The 21,724-nt window shown below is 42.2% G+C and overlaps 1 protein-coding gene across 3 annotated transcripts in view; it reads left to right on the top strand.

Moving 5' to 3' along the window:
• LOC122869454 (serine/threonine-protein kinase N1-like) overlaps nt 1-21,724 on the top strand; it is a 36,123-nt gene that overhangs the window by 3,804 nt on the left and 10,595 nt on the right. Inside the window, exons 1-10 of one of the 3 annotated variants that reach the window (XM_044182496.1) lie at nt 10,335-10,504; nt 15,082-15,382; nt 16,512-16,657; nt 16,789-16,909; nt 18,303-18,448; nt 19,445-19,658; nt 19,793-19,987; nt 20,297-20,406; nt 21,152-21,295; nt 21,537-21,612. In XM_044182496.1, coding sequence (XP_044038431.1) covers nt 10,436-10,504; nt 15,082-15,382; nt 16,512-16,657; nt 16,789-16,909; nt 18,303-18,448; nt 19,445-19,658; nt 19,793-19,987; nt 20,297-20,406; nt 21,152-21,295; nt 21,537-21,612 — 1,522 coding nt within the window. In that variant the 5' untranslated portion in view covers nt 10,335-10,435. Of the gene's footprint in view, nt 1-10,334; nt 10,505-11,589; nt 11,940-15,081; nt 15,383-16,511; nt 16,658-16,788; nt 16,910-18,302; nt 18,449-19,444; nt 19,659-19,792; nt 19,988-20,296; nt 20,407-21,151; nt 21,296-21,536; nt 21,613-21,724 lie in introns of those variants that run through there. The other 2 variants (XM_044182495.1, XM_044182497.1) reach the window with 2 other exon arrangements.

Raw genomic sequence — 21,724 nt, 5'->3', positions numbered from 1 at the left:
AGCTGCAATAATGCAGTTTCTGCCTGATCTGATGAATTCAGCCTCCTTCTGAGACAATGACAAGGGTTTAGTCATCATTACTGCAGGCCAGCAGACAGGCAGCGAGCGACGGATGATTGAGCTCAAGGGGCCACGTTGGTAATGATGATAGGCTGAACCTGTCAGAGTGGACCGAGGCACAGCGGTGTGGTGATTGAGCTCGCTTGATCGCTCTCTTCTCTTTATTTCTCCTGGATACCTCATCAAGGCTGTACTGTTGCAGACACTCCTATCCTGTTGGAGATCACGACTGCTAGGCTCATCGAGGAATGACCCTGTCTTCACTCTCCCCTCCCTCTGTTCAAAACACATTATCCATATATGCACAGGAGGCCATCAGTGTAAAGTGTAGCTTAACTATTAGTGCTTTTCGGCCCTCTCTATCTTTTTCGCCGCTCCTGCATTAATGTTGGCCCTCCCTCTCCTTCAGATGCCTTTAAAAAAAATGTAAATCAAGTCTCCTGCTGAGGATATGAGCTCTGCGCTGAGCCAATAACGTAACATACGCTGTGAGGTAGCTATACAGTCTGCGGCCGCCCTCTCATGAATTCTTTATTTCTGTTGGTTTCCTGTAGTTATTATCTGTAAGAGTTTAGTCAGGAGAGCTGCTGCTTCTTCGCTCACTTCACTTCACTCTTTCAGTTCCCGACCAAATTACTTTTTTATCGATCATCCAAGAGAGTGGAGGCAACTTGGTCCATTTTTTTAATGGCATCTGAAGACTTATGAGCACACTCAGGTATAGAAGCGCTACTGGCCGAGGTCTGTTGATGGTCTCACATGTGTTATAATACACAGTGATGTCTTGCATGACACTCACCATAATGTGTGTCTCCAGCTGCCACTGCTATGGATAATAGGATTAGGAGACTGTGGACTTCACTGTGTCTCTGACCTCCTAGGAGGGTAGCATTAGTGCCCTCAGTCACCCACATAGACACACTCACACACACATATATCCCCCACACACACACACACACACATCCAGTCCCTCCTGCCTGAATCCAGGATTACACTGTGTCTGCAGAAATCTGTCTCTCTCCCAGACACACCAGTAGACAAGCTTATAACTGCTGCAGTACAGCTTTGATGCATTGATGGGACATCTTAATGGCATTCATCAATAAACGCGATGGGTGCATCTAGCCCTAAGATAGCTCATTAGGGTGCAGTCAAGCAGTCCCAATTAGTGCCAGGAAGGAATGCTGATATCTTAAATGCCAATGTAGAAATAAAAATTCTAAGTATCCCTTCAAGCTAGCACCATGACTGTTTCCATGCCAGTCCAATAGCTGCTCCTACTGACCCTACACCAGCACCATTTCCATTCAGCTGACCAGTATGAACACCAGCTGTTGTTGTTATATACCAGCCATCCACAAGGCTTTCAGAGGATTAGTTATCATTGATACCAAGCCAAGAGAAGGAAAAAAGAAAATACAAATAGAAATGCAAGGGAAACTTGTGAAGGATAGACTAACTGCTAATTACACTGGTTACTTGTGTTCTGCTACATTTTGGCTTTTTCTAAGCTGGTTGTGCGAGTGTTATAGGGCTTTAAGGGATTGTGGTATTACAGGATTGAAGAATGTGTTACTAAGAAGGACAAGTTAGAGAAATGGTGTTACGTTGTGGGAGCAACATATCGTAAATTCATTCTGGAAATGATATTCTTCTCAGTATGACTCGGGGAGTAGGAAGGTCCCGAAGGAAGGGAGCCATTTAGGAGCCATGTGTTCGCCTGAGAATCGAGCATTGATTGGTTGCTAAAGTAGTTTCGTAATGCCGGTGGACCCTGAGGCTCAGCGGTGCTTGTGAAACACTGGTCTTTGGCCTGGGTTTGCCACTGAAAGAACACTCTGAGGTAAAAGGGACAAACAAGAAGAGGTTGTATATTGAATCAACAGAATAGAATATAAGTAGAGTTGATCGATACTGACGAAATCAAAGGTGATATTTTTGACTTGAAAATTTTATATTTTGTTGGATATTGATGCTTCCAAACATTTGACAAAAAATTGGGGGATCTATTAAAAAATAATCGAGAAAGCAATCTCACCACAAGGTCCATTAAGTAGCTGTTCTGGAGCTTTTGATCATATCATATGATCTTCATCAGCAGATTGGGCGTGCCCTGTTGACAGTATTTCCAAAGTCAAGGATGAACTTTGGAGCTCAGATATTAAAAAGTAGTAGTGTGCTCATGATGGTCAAATAGATGGAAGCATTCAGCAAATCAGTTTCCCTTTCAGGACAGGAAATACAACATTAAAGCAATATTATGATATTAAGTAAGTAAAACTGGATTTTTTATATAGCTTTTTACAAAACCTGGGTTGCACAGTACTTCACAATTTATTAGAAGTCAATATGGAAATGTAGAAATTACATTTGAATAAATTAATGACTCAATAAATGAATGAATAAAGTAAGGAAATAAAAAATCAAAAGACCAATGGTTTGACAGTTGTTAGACACAAGTCAATGGTACAGATACATCTTTTGAATAAACTGTGAGAGCTTATTTTACCGTTGCCGACTGAGCTAAGGAGCTTGCAGTTAGCAAGCTTGTGTGCTCCGAGAGCTGTTCTCCCTCTTCAGTAAAACTCAAAATGGCAGAAGGGAGTTATCGGCACAGTACAGAGAAATTTGAAAGAAGCTAGGGGAGCAGTTGTGACTGACTAGCATGTTCCTGGCTGGCTAGCATGTTAGCGGTTAGCTCACCACAGTAGTGGCTACAGTAGTTCACCACCTAGCCCTGCAAGTAGTAACTATGTCACTAATTTTACTGTAACACCTTATGGCGTGACTAGGCCTTAACTCAAGGAGGCAGCTACACAGAGACGGACGGCATTTGGCAGCTGGACACCAAGCTTTTCAATCTTATCTAGCAAAATGATGTACAAGGTAAAAACGATAAAGTTGACACATGCTGTTTGAGTAGAAACTGAAGTAGAGAGAAAGAGAGGAACCTGGGCTGTTTGACCTGATTGTGGTTACACCTGAGGCATATGAGATGAGTTATCCCGCCACCGTGCTGGGGTCATGTGATAGCCTGTGTGTTTTGCTGCAGGAGTGGTGTTGGGTTTAAGGGGAGCACAGACCTAAGGCTTCGTGGGAGCAGCGGCACCCTCGGCCCGTGGTGCCGCCCTCAACAGTGGACTGTCTGTTCTGTCAGCACAGAGGCCATAAATGTGAGACAGACAGGGAAGAAAAACGGGTATTATTACCTGCTTGAGAGGGAGAGACAGACAAGTAGCCCAACAACAAGCCTACCCTTCAAAATGTAACCCAAACTGGAGCCATTGTTGTTATTAAAGTCTCTGAGGCTGAATTGCTGGAACAGTAGGATACTGAGGCACAAATAGCAGCCAGATGCCATTGTGAGTTGGGCTTTTTTTACCTACCGTCAACAATGCACGGGAGATTATGAGAGCTGTAACTGGAGGAGAATAAATGGTCTATAATGAATAGGATGCAGCGTCTACGGGGGGGAAGTCCAGAGAAGAGACAGAAAAGAGAAAGTTCTGAAGAGATGTGTGGCTGGTAGTTTTGGTACTTGACCAAGTGACTGACTGCATAGCATGTCATCTTTGCAGCTGCTGCCATGTGATTCGTCATGGGCAGTGTAGCAGTTTTTATGAACTCTGTTTTGATCCTCTTCTTTCACATGACAATAATTTTGGGCTCATTACAAAATGTAGCATATTATATTTGCTTCCTAAATGTTCAACTCCTCTCTTATTAATGTATAAGGCTTCTATATTATTCTTAATGACAACAAATCCCATGAAAAAAAACGAATAGTGAATTGATCCCCTAACAAGTATTGCCTGATATAGCTTATTTCTCTGTGCCATAGAGCTACAACCATGCTAGTGGCTCTCACTTAGCAACATCACTAAATGCTAATATCAGCGTGCTAACATGCTCACAATGACAATGTTAACATGCTGATGTTTAGCAGTTATAATATAATATGATAATAAGATGTTCACCATCTTAGTTTGGTTTGTCAGCATGCTAACATTTGCTAATTAGCACTAAACCCAAAGTACAGCTGGAGTTGATGGAAGTGTCACTAGTTTTTTTTAATCAAAATTTTGACCTAATGATTGAGCTAAATGAAAAGTCAAGGGATCACTAAAATTATTACAATTAATCCTTAGGGCGACAGTGAGGGGATATGGTTATGGACCAAATTTCATGGCATTCCATCCATTAGTTGTTCAAATATTTCAGCCTGGACCAAAACGGTGGACCGACTGACAGGCCGACATTGCCATCTGTACATCCACACCGCTAGCATAGCTTAAATCTATTAAAAACACAATAATGAGCCACGCTGTTGCACTGGGGGACATTTCCCTTCATTACCATGAACACGGGCACTGTCGTTTATTTTACGTCGATCCCACATACACTGTGTTGCCGTAAATATTCTCTCGTGCATGAAATGTGTATTAATCTGTGGTTGAACTACAGTGCCCAACAGTTTTAGGAAATTATTGAGTTTTTTAAAATTGAACTACATATTTTGGACCTGTTTAAAGATTTCCGTATTCAGTAGGAGCAAATAAGACCCGCAGACAGGGTAGTAAAGTCACAAAGTATTCAGCCTGAATACTAGAATGGCCTAATGCATTGTAGATTTTGGTCTTTTTACTGGATTTGTTGACAACAAGAAAAGTGTAGAATAATTCCAGCCTTATCCTTTAAACACGGCAATGCAGTGTGGTGCAGTCGCACAAACCTAAAAGAGAAGCTGAACAAATCAGAAACCTGAAAACTACTACAGATGAGCCACTACTGTCTGTGACCACATTGTCTTTACTAATGGGGCCTTGTTTTCATTAGCCATTATACTTTGATTAAAATAACACAGACCTGTAAATATTTGTGCTGCTTGTGTGTTTTTCCTGTTCTTGTCCTGTGTTTATGAGTGCCATGCTATCGTAATCAACAGCATCAGTAAAGAGGGATAATCATCTGCATTATAGAATGGACCTCTTATCCCCCTCAGTCCTTCTGCCATAATCATTTTTAATCTGCTTTCCATGTCCATTACCATTGTGCCTGCTCAACCATGCCATTACATAGCGGGGCTCTTTCTGCTCCCTGCGTCCCCTCCTGACCGCTGTAGGTGACTTGTGAGCATATTGCATGTAGAATAAAGCATCTGCCATAAAGCATGTCAGCTGACCTGTTATCTGCCAGATTCAGGAGTAAGAGACAGATAGGCACAGTGGGAGGAAATCTTAATAACCACAGATTTTCCGGTAAAATCTCCCGTGGACATCCGTGCATAATTTACGCAACATCTGAGTTTGGACTTGTCCCAGGGAGTGGGGGATATGCTAATGGTTCAAATCCGGTAGTAGTTGTCTCTCATTCATGTTTTGTGAGATTTCAGGGCTGTAGGATGCTGAATTATGGAACATCAGTGATTGAAATCAACACTGGATGTTTAGTGCATGGTGGTGCAGCACTTTTTGTCTTTCTTCTAACCACTCTGCTGGAAAATGACTCCCCCTTACCTGGTGCCATCCTAGCACCGTGTGCATGTTTATGTGTGTGTGCGTGTGTATTCAGCTATACAGTGAAAAAGTAAGAAAGTCAAGCAGCAGCACGGCTCTCAGCCAGACGCCATCTCTAACCCTCACTCTAGCGCTGTGGGCTCATGTCACTAGAAGGAGGAAGTGTAGGATATTCTGTTAAAATGGAACCTGAGATGGCTGGACAGCTGCAGAAAATCCCCACATCAGACATCGCGGCCCATGTCACATAGCACTGTGCGAGCCTCACACTTAAGATGGTAACAACCAAATATGAAAACACTCTGCATCAAACATTTAATGACTTTTTATGCAGCTCAGACGACATGGGTTGCGTTCTGATTAGTTCAGTTTCCAGTCACATGTGCTCAAATGGCTACACCACAAGATAGCGTGTGCCTTTTATCCATTGTGACCTTTCCTATTTTCATGCTTCACCTTTATCTTACACTTTAAATTACCCTCTCCTCTTTACTGTATGGTCCCTGCTCTCCCACGTACATATTTTCTCTGTTTTTGCGTGTATCTTTTTTTTTAATGTCCCTTTCCAACACATACCTCCCCAATCTGGAAGGATAAAATCCGGAGCATGACATTGGTCAAAGTGCCTCATTAGTTCTCCTCTGAGTAACACCCTTATCCAGGTTGACTGTTGTAGGTCAACAACTTTGTTTGCTGCCTTTTTTATATGCATGTGGTGCTCACTGGAGCATTCAGAGAAAAGTGGGCTATGTCTGCTGGATTCAAGTCCAAGGACCTTTTTACCTCTGAGCTGGTCAGTACCTGCTCTTGACTGTTGTTTGTTTTTATAAGACACATTTGAGCCTGAATATACCAGCTTCATTGCTTGCTTGAGAAGATAACTATTCAGAAAGTTTTTGCTCAGTCAGCAAAATTGTATTTTTGAATAGTTTCAGTGTCCCTCACCTGACTCATTTTTCTCAAGCTGCTGTTACATGCATGACAAGTAGATTAAGTATGTGGACTACAGAGCTTTTCTCATTGGGGGTTTATGCTGCTTTATTCCTCAGGAGCCTGAACAGAGCGACTGTTTGTTGCTGCAGAGTTCACAATAGACAAAGCCGGGAACACAAACACATGAGCGTTTACTGAAGTCTCTTGAGAAGATCGACCCTTTCATAAAGATGCCATTCATGCTGATCTGCTCCTCCCCAGCTGTGGAGCGGACACTGCTGCAACACAGACACACACACACACGTACAGACAGATGTGCACTGAAACACACACAAGATTCACTTTCTCACCTAACCTTCTGCACTGTCTTTCTCCCTTTTACCCACACCGGGAGAATCCTCTCCCCTCATGCACGTGATGTCTTCATCAGGCTCTGGTAGTGCAGCAGATATACATACAGCCATGTAGCACTGTAAAACGGCAAAAAGGAGATTTGGCAACAGAATTTCCCCTGGAATATGAGGGATTTTAGGGATTAACAAGCAACACACACTCAGTCCAAGGTACGTTCTGTAACTCTGTTAACTCATTCATAGAGGGCCAGAGCTGAAATCATAATATGAGGTTGCTTAAAATAAGGTTACTTTATTGTCTCCCATAGAAGAAAATTGTCTTGGATTTGGGGAATTGTTGCATCACAATAACAACACATTCAATTCTCCTGGTCTTAAAGAGGAACTGCAGTGATTTAGTATATTTTACTTCGATAAAATTGGTGGCCTTACAAGAGACAGTAAAATGAGAATATTCAAAATCGAGGCAAATTAGCATTTATTAATTACTAATTAACAACACCAACATTTTTACACTTTGGTTTTTGTGCAGATTAAACAAAAGCAATATAACATGCTAATTAGTGAGCTTTAACGGTGTTTGTAGGCGGATTTTGTTGCCTTCAGACAAAGCCAGGCTAGCTGTTTCCCCCTGTTTCCAGTCATTATGCTAAGCTAACCGGCTGCTGGCTGTAGCTTCAAATTTACTGTACAGACATAAGAGTGGTATCAATCTTCTCATCTAACTCTGAGCAAGAAAGCAAATAGGAGTATATCCCAGATTGTTGAACTATTCCTTTAAATGCAGCATTACATTTAATTCTTGTGGTATTTGTGTCTCTAGACTAAAATACAAACCAACCAAAATGCACCTATTTGTTGTTGTGGGGAAGTGTTGGGACCAACATCATACTTAACTCTGCTTCTACAGTCAAATTGGCCCACTTACCCACATAAGAGTCAGCTTGGTCTGCTCATTGAGTGTAACAGTGTGCTAAAGTGAACTCTGCAGTCTGTCGGACGCAGACTTCCCTCTGATCTGCTGTGTTGACATAATGAGGAGCAACATTTCCTCCTGTTAGTACTCTCGTCATCCAGCTGACATTGCCTTACTGTGCTGTTTTATTCATTACTGACCAGTTACAGTACATTAGTTTAGTGTGTGTGTGTGTGTGTGTGTCTGTGTGTCTGTATGCACGTAAAGTTTGAGTGTTAATGTGTCAAGAAGCTTTTCCTCCGTCAGTGTATTATTTATATTATTCATTTGGTATCTGTTGCTTTATTTTAGCTGCTGTGCAGTAGCATGAAGACATGAGTGTGTGTGTCTTCAGAGAGATGAATTGGAATTCACTCCCCCCCAACCCAAATCCCATCCACTGCCTGCTAAATGAGGCTGCGTGCAAACATCAGGATGTGAGGAGAATTTAAAGTTGTGTTTCTCCCCAAATTCTGTCTGTTTCACTCTCTTTCACGTACATTGTTTCAGTGTACGACTTACCACACACACACACACACACACACACACACACACATACGGCATTAAAGCGATGAATGGTACTATTAAGGGAAATCTGACCTCTTAACTGTACTCTCTCTTTTCCTTTCTCTCTCTCTTTGCACATCTTTTCACGTAGTAACAAGCATTTAGTTGGGACCACAAAAGTCAAGTTTCCCTTTCCTCTATCTTTGTTTGTCCCTGCAGCTTCCAACAACATCTGACACTTGCAGCATCTTCAAGGCCACACACTGCGGGAAAAAGCTCACTTCCACACACACTAAAGCTCACGTCATGACCTTGTGTTACACTGTTTAATCCACATCTTCCTAATAATAAACACATTTTCATCACCAGTAACTTCCTGGAAATCCCAATCCCCCCTTTCCCCTACAAAGACATCTCCCCATGCAATATCTGGCTTAGGGTTCATTTATTAAATGATTACTATTTTTGGCAACACTACACTATAACAATTAGGTTGAAAGTCCGCTCCCAAGCCCCATCATTATTATTGTTGCTTGTGAACTGCAGGTGTTGGTGAGTAAGTGACTGACTGAGTAATAAAATAACAACTGGAGAATTCTCCCTGTGCCTCTGCCCCAACAAAATGGACTTAATCTCTATTTATAGGCACAGACGAGCCAAGATGAGCTGACGGGCCATTAAAACTTAATCAAAGTGATGGCTTTCTGTCACCCACCGACAGCACTGGGTAGAAGTCTGCTAACCAAAACATGTGACAGAGGATAATGCATGATGGATTGGCAATAAGATGAGTAGGAATAGGAAAAAGGGAGCAACATGAAAAAGGGTAAAGGTGTAAAGTTTTAAGTACAAAAACTTTTGGAATTGGTCCAGTAGATCGCCTCAGCCGGCAGCTGCGAAATGGGCTGCAATGGCTGCAACGTAATCCTTGTGAGCAATTGCGCCCGTCAAAAGTATGTCCACTAAAAGTGCTTGTTTTTGCCACTGACATGCTCAGATTGTTATTCTAAGTGTCTGACAACATTATGGAAAGGATTGCTGCAGAGACAGACATTTCTGTTAAAGAGTAAGATGACCTCCTGACTCACGTTTCCACCATCTTCTTCCTGCAACAACTCACCTCTCGCGAGATTTCAGAGCGAGACTTCTCCTTGAGCGAGACTTCTGTTTCTGGTTAAAAAAAAGGATCTCACTCTTTAACAAAAAGGTCTATCTCTTAGTCATTTAGAACCCCAAAATATGTTTTTAAAAAATTAACCGGAATTATTATATATATATATAATTATTATAGGTTGGTCAGAAAACAGTGAAAAGTGCCTGTTACAATTTCCTAAAGGCACAGGTGACGTCTTCAGATGTCTGGTTTTGTCTGACCGACGGTCTGAAAGATATTCAGTTTAAAATGACATAAAACAGAGAAAGGCAGCAAATCCTCACAATTTGAGAAATTGAAATTGTAGGGTATTCTTGCTTTGATTTCATTTAGTTTTCATTTATTTCAGTCGATAACAGTTTCAGCTCTAAATCACTTGTCTCTCTGGTCTTTGTAAAATATAAACCAATGGTTTCCAAAGTGGGTGTCGCTGCACCATGGGCTGCCTCAGGGACAGGCCAAGAAAAAAAAACTTGTATATAGAAAAATCGTACTAATGCAAGTGGAGGCTTGGGTTTGAATATTTCGCTCAGTGTAAGCTTCATATAGCTTCAATCAAGAGTTGGAACAAGCTGACACAGGATATTTATGATACTGTCAGTGTGGAATAAGGGAATTTTTCTGATCTTAAAGCTACATGAAGGAACTAAAAGAAGAAAATTGGAAATTAAGGGGGTTAATTACACAGTATGTCCTGGGTCAGTCCTAACCAGGTGAACAGGGTGAGACTGTAACTTTAAGAGATGTATATTTAAACTGATGTGATCTTAGTTCCTGATACTGTGGTCAGCACAGTTTTAGTAACTGCATCCATTTCACAGACACAATGAGCGACACCGTTTGGTACTACACAGCAGCTCATGTTAAGGTTTGAAGTTTTACGTTTTCAGTTCCGTTACAGTGGAGTTAATAAAGACAGGCCAGCCTAATTTGTAAAGGTGAGAGAAAGTATGGATGCATGGGGGCTGCTATCTCTGCAGCCACCCGTCCACATCACAGAGGAAGCACTGAGAGTCACAGCTGCTCGGTAAGGAAATACTGATATATATGGATATGGGATACAGAGCATATGTGTCTTTCATCAAAACGATGGTAAGCTAGGGAAACTGCCTGTGTTTTGCTTATATTGGCTTACTTTCATGTTATTTCACTTCCTATTCCCCTATTGCAGTGTGGGAGAATAAGAAGAACTAGACGTTGTTTAGTGCCTCTTTGAATGCCACTTTACGTGTGTGCGTTTGTCCCTCGCCCTCTCTGTCTATGAGCGTGTACCCTTTTGTGTAAGCGTGTGCGGTACGACAGATAGAGATAGGGGAGCCAGAGAGGGCCATCTGCCACACAGTGAGAGCTCGGAGGGTCAGTGACCCCGCACTGCTGAGTGTCTGAGTCAGATAAACCCATGACCTTCTGTGTCTCCCACTGACAGGAAGAGGACAGAAGTCAGACAGCGATGGGGCCGTCTGTAGCCGTCAGAAACAGGCCGAGGGTCTGTGATCGGTCAGCGCTGCCGGCGTATAATCTCTGCTCGTTCATGTCTCGGAGGTGACGACTCAGCTTGTTGTCCCACTTGTGAATTCAGATTTTGTGTGAGCTTCCAAAAAATCAGTTCAGCTTCCAGTCGACTTGCACGCAGCAGGCGAATGTCCGTCTCTTCCTGTATGTCTCCATATGGTGTTATATTAAGAGGACATAACAGAACCCAATGCACGCATGCTTTGTGTTTTGCAATTTTTGTTGAAAAGCAGAGAATCCTTTCGTCATTTTTAAAAGATTTTTGTTGTCCGTGACTTGGTGTTTAAGTTCGGCTAGCTCATAACACAACTTCTTATGAGGCCCTGCGTGTAAATAATATAAATAGTGCTGCATGTGTATGCAGACATGTACTGTATTGTACTTCCATGTGCACACAGACACAAAGATATACATGGTCTAATAGTCCATTTAACTCGACCACAATCTATCACAACAGCCTGTCTCTCAGCTTCGGAGACCCAGTAGCAGGAAGCAGAGTGGCTGTGAGCTCTCTCAGTTACAAAACCACCCCAGTGTGTGTGTGTGTGTGTCTGTACAAAGTGCATGACGCCTCAGTCTCTATTTGGCAAAGAGCAGAACAGGAAGCAGTGAGGTGGGGCTCGGGTCTGTGCTGCCCTCTCTTCCTCTCCTCCGCCTCGTTCACTCGCTCCGGTTTTAGACTGGCTTTTGATTCCTGGCGGGAAGGACATCCTGGATTTTGAGGAGGCAGGAATAGCATTTGGTGTTGTCTGATTGGCGCTGCTGTCAGTGCTGAGTGTGTGTGTGTGTGTGTGTGTGTGTGTGTGTGTGTGTGTGTGGCAGGGGACAGAGGGTAGAGCGAAGCCAGAGGGAGGCCAAACATGGCCAGTGAGGACGTACTGGAGGACCTGCCAGGGGATCAACCGGTTGATTCCCCAGTACACACTGAGCAGAGTGACACAGAGTCTTCGGTAGGCAACTGTGGCCAGAGCAGGCCTCAACATGGCTGCCTTTTTTCTTTCCAACCATTACTATGGCCCTTCTCTTTTCTGTCGGCTTCCTCGTTCACTTCCTGTAAAAACATCTCCTGCCTGACAGTGAATTACTTGTGAGTTTTCATTCCTGTCTGCTGTTGTGATTTCGCCCCGCTGTGTGAGTTGCCTTACACCTCGCTGCAGAGGTTCTTTGTTGTAAAACACCAGGGATTAAGTTGTATTGTGTTGAGCAGGAGTGCGTCACAGCACAAACTCTCCCTTCCTGTCGTTCATGGTGTGTTACTGCCTCTGCTTTCTCTTCTACCTTGGATGGCTGTGGCCTCCACTGCTGCTTGTACTAAGAACTTCTCAAGCCTGCCACATAAAGAAGTATATTTGCAGTATATGTGCATGTGTACATGTCTTGTCAGTGATGTCAGTCTCTGTATTGGTTTACATCTTTAAAACGAAAAGATGTTGCTTCTGTAGTTCTTCCAGACCAAACTTCTTGACAAAATGACACATTTTTGCAGTCTTCGTGACTAGGGATGGGTATCGTTAGGATTTTATCGATACTACTACTCTTATCGGTACTCTTATCGGTTCTTTTTCATTACTTAATAATTGCTTTTTTAAAAATATATTATTTAAAAAAAGAATAAATTCAGAACTGGATTAGAATTGAATATTTTAAATATAACTAAATGTTGTTTCTGGAGCAGCAACAGCAAAGTCACTATGTAAACTCAGTAATATCTCACTGGAAACAAATCTAAAATGTCAGTAAAATAAATCATATTCCTGACATCAAAATACTGAGTGAAGTTTATAAAGAATGAAGAACACAGACATCAGTCAGTATCAGTCCCTCCTCCTGTCCTCTGTCCTCCTCCCTCTGCTGCTGATGTGATTTACAGCAGGTAAGTTATTACTCGTAGAGAGAGTTTATGCTTGTTAAACAGGTGTATTGATAAAGTATTGGCTTTTTACTTGCAAAGGTTTTATTGCACTTACTTAAAGTAACAAGCGTAGTTGTCGTCAACTTGAGTCATCTTTGAGTTATCTTCACTTCACCTGGTTCACTTCACTGTCTCCTCCGCTGACTTCGCTCCGTGTGTGTGTGTGTTTGTGTGTGTGGAGGAGCTCGGCCCCGACACAGAGAGCAGGGCAGAGGCTGCAATGTGATAAATTACACCAAAACGTAAAAAAGTACCAATAAAAGAACCGGTAACGTCTGAGTTTATCAATACTACGGGGCATGTTTAATACCAGGTTTCGGTACCCAATCCGTATTCATGACTTTGTTCCACAACCAGTCTGTGAAACATGCTCAATTACATTGCTTCAGAGTTGTGCAATTGCATAACACTGCATTAAAGCAGCAGTCAAAATCCTGCAAGCACTTGGCCTGTGCCATGTGGTTTGGTTGGCTGCTCGGGCCGTGCCTGACTGTTGTACTGTATTGTGTTGCAGATGGATTATGGCTTTAATGAGAGCAGAGCTGTAGCACCAGCCTGCATGTAGCTGAGTGGACACAGAGACCTAAGAAGTTGTAATCAGATCTGCTAAGCTGGATGGATGGCTGCATGGTGCAGTGAAAGGCCCCAAGCACCCCGTCATTATACTGTGGCATAGAGGAGGGGACAGTCCTCAGTGTGTGCGTGTGTGTGATCTAATGTGATCTAATGTCACAACATCAAATTAATGCATGGCATTCAAGACATTTTTCATTAGGTTTATGAAGAATATGTGCAGTTGATGGGGATGCAGGGACGGATACAACAACCTGAACAACTGTTAAATGTAATTGCTCTGCAACATATAGTAGATTTCTTTGGTAAAGTTTATAATATTCAGTTAAGACTGTGTAAGAGAGGATTTGACTTACCTGCAGTATTTTTTGACCTTTAGTTTGGCGGCGGTGTTGGGATTGGTAAGGTGTTCACATTAATTTGGCTCCTGTCTTGTGTTCTACACCCTGTGCATGAGGACCTTATGTCTAGGTTAGCAGTGAGATTAATAAACTGAGTGGTTGTTTTAAATTGCAGCAGTTGACATTTGAGGGCCAGTGTCAACTTCCGTGGTGTGCTACCGACTGGAGCCCGTCACAACCCTGTAAAGCCTATGAACATTGATACATGGTGTTTTTACTGCTTTAAGTAAGGTAGGGACTGCTGAAATCACAGATGGGGCTAACAGCAAAAACAACGGCAAACAACATTGCCCCCAGCTGGTTAACTGCCTGTTTAGCCATTGAAACTGAAGTGATATGGGTAATTTTTGCCGCCTACACCGATATTGCACCAATAAAATTACAGTACTGTCATTGTCAGTCCAAACCAAAAACTCATACTCCCAACAACATACACAACAAGTCAAAACAAAGACTGGGAATAATCATCATAATTCCATAATCAGAACCTTATTTGCGTATTCTATCTTTTCCTCTTCCCTTCTGAGCTGTATTTGTTGTTTACTTTGTCGTTGTTTACCACTCTGCTCCTTGTGAAAATCGCAAACACTGCATACACAAGTTTAGGCGATTGTCTTTACGCATCTATGTTACATTTTTATACATATGCATTCTTTGTGTGTATGTTAACACGTGACCCATCGAGAAGCAGACAAGATGCTGATTTGATTTTGGTCTGTATTAATGCTGTTCTAATCTGCAGTAATCTGGTTAGTGTCGATCAGTAGGAGAGCTGATGTGAGCACTCAGCTCTTTACGCACTTAAGTGCTGCCTCTGCTTTGATGTTGCCTCACAGTCTCAGCTCAGCAGGTTTCACATGTTGAGGATTCACTCAGAGTTGCTGTTTCCCCCTCCTTTCATCCCACAGTGCTCCATTTCGTCAGAACTGTGCAGGGTGACTGTTACCAGCTTTGTCTGTTGCAACTTCGGCTCAGCAGCTCTCAGCTGGAGATGTCACCTTTTGAATCGGTTTCTCTTTCAACTCAAATCGAATAATCCAACTCATACACAGTGGGCTAAATATAGTTTAACTTTCTCTTTTCATATTTGCACCATTTTCTGCATACATCACAACACCTCCTCCCTTTCATATTCTGCTAAAACCTTCTTCTCCTTTTGTGCCTTGTCCTTAACCATCCCACCCTCCACCTTTTCTCCTTCTTCAGAGTGATCCAGGCGGGATGACAGTGCTCCAGCAGCTTGGTCTGGACCAAAACTCTGACTTCTCTGACTCCAGCGTGCAGCAGCGCCTGGACGAGCACCGCGAGAGGATCCGCAGGGAGATCCGCAAGGAGCTGAAGATCAAGGAGGGTGCAGAGAATCTGCGCAGGGCCACTACCGACAAGAGGAATGCCCAGCAGGTGGACTCGCAGCTCCGCAGCTCCAAGCGCAAGCTGGAGTCCCTCCAATCTCAGCTGCAGGAGTTAGATGCGCACATTGTGGTTAAAGGCCCTGATGAGAACAAAGGTAGCCACCATGGAGAAGTGGTTTATACTATACGCTTCTGTGCTACTGTGGGATGTGTCAGTTCTCCTCTTTGAAACAGTTAAATCATACTTATAACACCATCATCATTACATACATGTTTCCAGTACTGGGTTATGTGAAATAATCTATTTCTAGTTTACTCCAAAAGGTCATACCAGTGGTCCACTGCTTTGGATGGGTAATCAATCCTGGTGAACCTATAGTAACATTAACATATTTTGCCATTTCAGTTACCAGCAGGGGCTGTCTTGAAACTCTTAACTGATGATTTTTAACTTAGTATATGAGTCCACAACCATCTTAGCAGCTCTTTGAGGATGCTTTGAGTGCTAACTTTAATTCTGATGTTTAACAGGTATAATCTTTACTATGTTCACCATCTTAGTTAAGAGTGTTAGCATGCACGTAGCGCTTTGCTAATTAGCACCAAACACAAGTACAGCTGAGGCTAATGACAATGTTGCAGGTATATGGTCATAAACCAAAGTGTCGGACAAATTGAAGTGTTGATGATGTAAGGGACCACTAACATTGTTACAATTTATCCTGAGGGGAACATGAATGTCTGTACCAAATTTAATGGCAATCTATCCAGTAGTTGTCGAGACATGACACATAAAAAACAAAAATGTCAACCTGCTGGTGGCGCTAGAGAAAAAGTCAGAGGATCATTAAGTCAGTAGGCTTCATCCTCTGGGAACCATGGATGTCTGTGCAAAGGTTTATGGCAGTTAAGATTATTGAGATAGACCAACTGACTGACATTGCCATCTGTGGAGCCACACCGCTAGCGTAGCTAAAAATACCAGTCATTATATTTTACCCATTACTACTTGTTTGTCTTTCATATTTGATTTTACGCTTCTTAACGCACCAACAAGGAATGGTTTTCAAAACTGTACTAACCAGTGGTTTCCTCAAAGGCAGGGAATCAATATAGAAACCTATTGTATGCTTTTGTAGTAGCCAAGAGTAGTAGTTTATTGGCTAAAACATGTAAAATCACTGGTCTTTAACTTTATGTGCTACCAGAGGACAACGATGATGTTTTAACAGCTGCACCAACAGTAACCTGACCTCTTACCATCCAACCACTCCTCTTGCCCAGATGCCCCCAAGTCTCCGGGGTCGGACAGTCGGATGTCGGCCAATCAGCACCGCATTGCAGCTTTGGAGCGGCAGCTAAACATTGAGCTGAAGGTCAAACAGGGAGCAGAGAACATGATTCCAATTTATGCCAATGGAGGTACCAAGGTATTCTTCTGGCTCAGATTTCAGCCATAATTCTTATTCACTTTACTATCCACTGCAGATTCTGTGATATTTCTCTCTGCGCTCCTTTACACTCTCTCAGATCTCCTCCTGTTTTTTATGTCCCTCCACAGGACAAGAAGTTCCTCCAGGGGGCTCAGCAAATGCTGCAGGACAGCAAGACAAAGATCGACATCATCCGCATGCAGATCCGAAAGGCCATGCAGGCTACGGAGCAGTCTGAGGACAACCAATGTACCTATAATACTTTTGTTTGTATCCTCACTCTCATCTTTAAATTCCTCTTTCATCCCACCTGTCACTCTTTCAGCTTATAAACACTGCATATTTTATGATGCAGGGGGGTAATGGATCAATTCTTGCTTCAGAACTTCACAGTGTACAGTCTTCCAGTCAAACACACACACACGCACACATTGTCCATTACAGCCCTCTCACTCGCTCAGGTTAGAGCCTTATTGATGTTCCTGCATCCCCTTGATGTTGCTCAACAACTAAAAGCCATGCCTCATTTAACAGAGGTTAGAGAGGAGGCAGGACAGAAACAGGGAGCCAGGAAGGGAGTGAGACTGAAAGGACTGAGTCAGAGATGACGACGAGGAGTCAGGGATGAAAGACAGAATAAGCAGAGAAGGACAAACAAAGCTCAGAGCAGCAGAAAGAGCAACAGTGATCCTGGAAAGGACTGATTAGGCACAAGCCTCCAATGGGAGTGTGTTTTCTCTCCATTCTCCTTTAATTTCCCCCACATGCTGTCTCTTCAGCCCTGTGCTTTAAAGCTGCTATAATCAATATTTTTATATTAACAATGGATCACATGATTACTTGTATGTGAAAGGGGTCGCACGTAGTGATGAATCCACAGAGAATTATCACTCTGCAGTTCCTCTGGGAGTTTAATTGCATTTTTCAGCTCATTGTTACGATTTTCTGGCCCACAACTTTTACTGTTTTGGTTGATTCTCACCAGTCTCACCAGCATTGTTTTCAGCCACAGCAGGCAGCTGTTTTAAACAAAAAAGCTCTAAAAACCCACCGTCGACTACCTGCCCAGCACCAAACAGAAGACAGACACAGTTAGCAAGTAGCTGGTGAACATCGTGGAGCATTTAGCAGCTAAAGAGACAGATATTTTTCTCAGGAGTTAGCAGAGACCACAACAGAGCTAAATGAATGAATATTGGATTTACATTCGTTGGGTGCCCAGAAATATGACTGAAAGCTGATGTCGCTCTGTAGGAGCTAAATGTGTAAATAGGTGACTCATAAATGTACATGTTTACAGCTTGTTTTTACTGCGCCCCAAATGGCCAAAAAAATTCATTATTGCAGGTTTAAGAGTAAATATTTGAGCCACTGAAGGACACACACACACTTGTGTGAAACGATAACAGATGAAAGGAGCAAATCCTCCCACACAAACAAACCTCATGGTGGATCACTGTGACCAAATCTGTAACTAGTTTCTTTGCGCCATGACACTATGTCGACATCTGTTGCCGAACACCAGCAATTTCCAAATCTGATTTAAAGTTAATTCTCTTACCATGCCAGTGGTCAACACACGTGCATGTTGCTGTACACCCTGTCGTTCAGATGTTGTTGACTACCTTACACTGTGTCCCAGGTAAGCCGGACCAGTGTGGGGTGGAGCTGCGTGTGGAGGAGCTGTGGCATCACTACCGCGTGGAACACGCCATGGCTGAGGGAGCCAAGAACATGCTGCGACTGCTGGGTGCAGGAAAGGTCCAAGACAAGAAGGCCGTGGCTGAGGTTAGAGAGCCAACAGGAAATGACATAAAATAATTTTAAAATAATTAGTTCAATGCACTGTTCCAATGTAGTATCAGTTATGCTCTGAAAAAGGCTTGTAAATGTTGATACACACCAAAGAAGCACTGCACATACTGTTGTAAATTTACACATTTTCTTCATCAATTTCACGTTAAATTATTTTTGTAATGATTCCACAATTTCATGTATTTATTTAGTTTTACATTTTACACTTAGCTGTAAACTTACAGCATACAAATACATTTAGCTACTACATAAACTCATATTTATATATAATTATGTATTACATTTATCCACTTATACCCTCATATACAGCATATTGATAGTAAGAGAATAGTTCAGGAGTGTAGGAAATAAGCTTGTTCGCTTTCTTGCCCAAAGTTAAATGAGAAGATTGATACCACTCTTTTGTCTCTACGGTAAATATGAAGCTACAGCCAGCAGCCGGTTAGCTTGACTATACTAGACTTTCGACAGAACCAAGCTAGCTGTTTCCCCCTGATTCCAGTCTTTGTGCTAAGCTAAGCTAACCTGCTGCTGGCTGTAGCTTTGTATTTATCGTACAGACATGAGAATGGTATTAATCTTCTAACTCTCAGCAAGAAAGCGAATAAGTGTATTTCCCAAAATGTTTCCTTTTAAATAATCAGTTAAAAAGCAAACAATTCTTGGTTAGATCTGTAGGTAAAGAAAAGATTTTTCAACCCATTTTTCCCACTTTAACAGTGTACGTGTGTGTACATATTTACATACCACATTATTCATTTTAATATGAATTATACTCTCTCGTATTCTTTTTGTTGCATATTAGCAGATTTTAATTGTGAGCTTGTATTTTCCTTTTCATTGTTAGTATTGCTGCTGCTGCAACAACCTAATTTCCCCACCAAGATCAATACATTTTTATGTAAAGAAAAGAAAGAAAGAAAGTAAGAAAAAAAACACTCAGGAGAAAACATTTCATGATGTCTGCAGGCTCAGTGTGGTCTGAGCGAGTCGTCCCAGCGTCTGGACCTGCTTAGGTGCTCTCTGGAGCAGAGGCTGCTGGAGCTCCCCGAGGATCATCCCAAGGCCTGCCTCATCAAGGAGGAGCTGGTGCTGGCCTCCTCCATGGCTTTCAGCTCCCGCTACAGCGCCCCCTATGTCCATAACCAATACAGCACCCTGAGCAAACCATCACCACTCACAGGTAGACACAGAAACTATACTGTGGAAATATTGGGAGGAGCTGCGTCATGCATTTTTTTTACCTGTAGAGATGGTTGTTTTTCAAGCACTGATGTTTATAAATCATTTTTATTGAAGAGACTTTTTCTCTTCTAGGTACTCTGCAGGTACGTCTTCTGGGCTGTATGGGGCTGCTGGAGGTCGTCCCAGGGCGGAGCAAAGGGACCCCAGTGGTTCTTCCCTCTCACTCCCCGGGAGATGGACGCTCCTCATTCAAACTGAGTGGCCTCTACAGCCGCAGCACCAGCAGCATGAGCCTTAAAATCCCCGGGAAGAACGAGGAGCTCTCCTGTAAGTGTTTCATTTCTTATTTTGAACAGGTGCCTTTCCACCGAATCAGAAGTTTTAACCTTTATCTCATTTAAACAAATGATTTCACTTAACATTAACTTTTAGCCTTTAAGAAGCACATTTCTGATATTTATTTGAAAACCTTTGGACGATTCAGATCCAAGGATTATTTTTTTTTTTAATCCTTGTGTCCCCTCCGTCATAAATCTCCCTTCAATGGTTAAAATGAATTCCACAGTTAAAATCAATAAAGGATTGTAGCTCTGGATAAAAAAAAAAGCAGTACCTCTGTGTGTGTGTGTTTTACAGCGGAGGTGAGCGCAGTGCTGAAGCTGGAGAACACAGTGGTGGGTCAGACAGTTTGGAGAACAGTTGGAGAGCAGGCCTGGGACCAGACCTTCACTGTAGAGCTGGAGAGAGTAAGACACAGCACACTCTCAGTCTGTTACAGTGTGATTCAACCTAAACTTTCACTCTGGTGTTACTGCACCAGTCTAAAGTAAAGGTGAAATGCATCATCGTTTAGTTGTTTTTTTTTAACCAATTTTCACACAAAAAATACCTGGACTTTTGCAGATCGGTTTAAACTGATTCTTACCTAGATTTATGTCCCCACACACCTAAAAGCTGTGTTTTCTGCTCCAAAGAGACACTGATCACCATAGCAAATGAGCTGCTGATTATACACCAGAGTCCCTGTAAAAACGAAAACGTTTTTGTGTTTTATAGATGCATTTTTTTATGAATGATCGCTGTCAGCTATTCAAAAAATGTAATGGCTATTGCTGAAAAACTGCTGACCATGAATATTATCAAAAATGCGGTTTGATTTCATGAGAATCTTAAGGATTATAACTTTAAACTGCACACTGCTTAAGTTGCAAATGGTATTTCTAAAATTTGATTTTCATCCGTTTTTATAATTCAAAACAAACCTGGACAAACTCCAACATGTTTTAAGGTCAAAGCCATCAATAACAAGCCCATGATAAACAGTATTTCTAACTGTGGACTAACTAACTTTTAGGTTCCTATATCTGGAACTGTAATCCTGAAAGAGAACTACAGATTTATTTTAGATTAGATTTTAAAATCTAAAAAAAATGATGCTGGACCAGCGATCCGACCTTCATGTTGCATCCCTGGTGTTTTTTGTGTGATTAGTCCAGGGAGATGGAGATTGCAGTGTACTGGAGAGATTACCGGTCCCTGTGCGCTCTGAAGTACCTGAAGCTGGAAGAGTTCCTGGACAACCAAAGACACAGAGTCCAGCTGGAACTGCAGCCACAGGGGCTGCTGCTGGCTGAGGTACAGGACACACACATACAGGACAGATAACCCAACATGAGCTGCATTCATAAACCATATAAATATGGCCAGTGCATGTGACAGGTAATATGTAATACATATTAGCCTACACAGCTCCTTATTGCCTATATTTGCATGAGACACACTTACATACACAGGTACCAGAAAGAGACAGTAGGTCTGACATACACTTACTGTACTGTACAGTTTGTTGTTTTAACATATTGTGTTTTTGTTTTAGGTGACTTTCTTCAACCCAGTAATAGAGAGAGGCCGAAGACTCCAGAGGCAGAAGAAAGTCTTCTCTAAACAGCATGGTATGTTCAAGTGTACACACACTGAACTGAAATATAGAGTACGCCATCACTCATAAAGGAATAAAAACATCAAAATCTAAATTTTGACTTTAATGAAAGCCAATAGAGAGTT

The sequence above is a fragment of the Siniperca chuatsi genome, linkage group LG21 (assembly GCF_020085105.1).
Source record: "Siniperca chuatsi isolate FFG_IHB_CAS linkage group LG21, ASM2008510v1, whole genome shotgun sequence".
In the NCBI taxonomy this organism is placed as follows: Eukaryota; Metazoa; Chordata; class Actinopteri; order Centrarchiformes; family Sinipercidae; genus Siniperca; species Siniperca chuatsi.
Note: the sequence above shows the minus strand (reverse complement) of the source record. Positions and strands in the feature narration are given on the sequence as shown.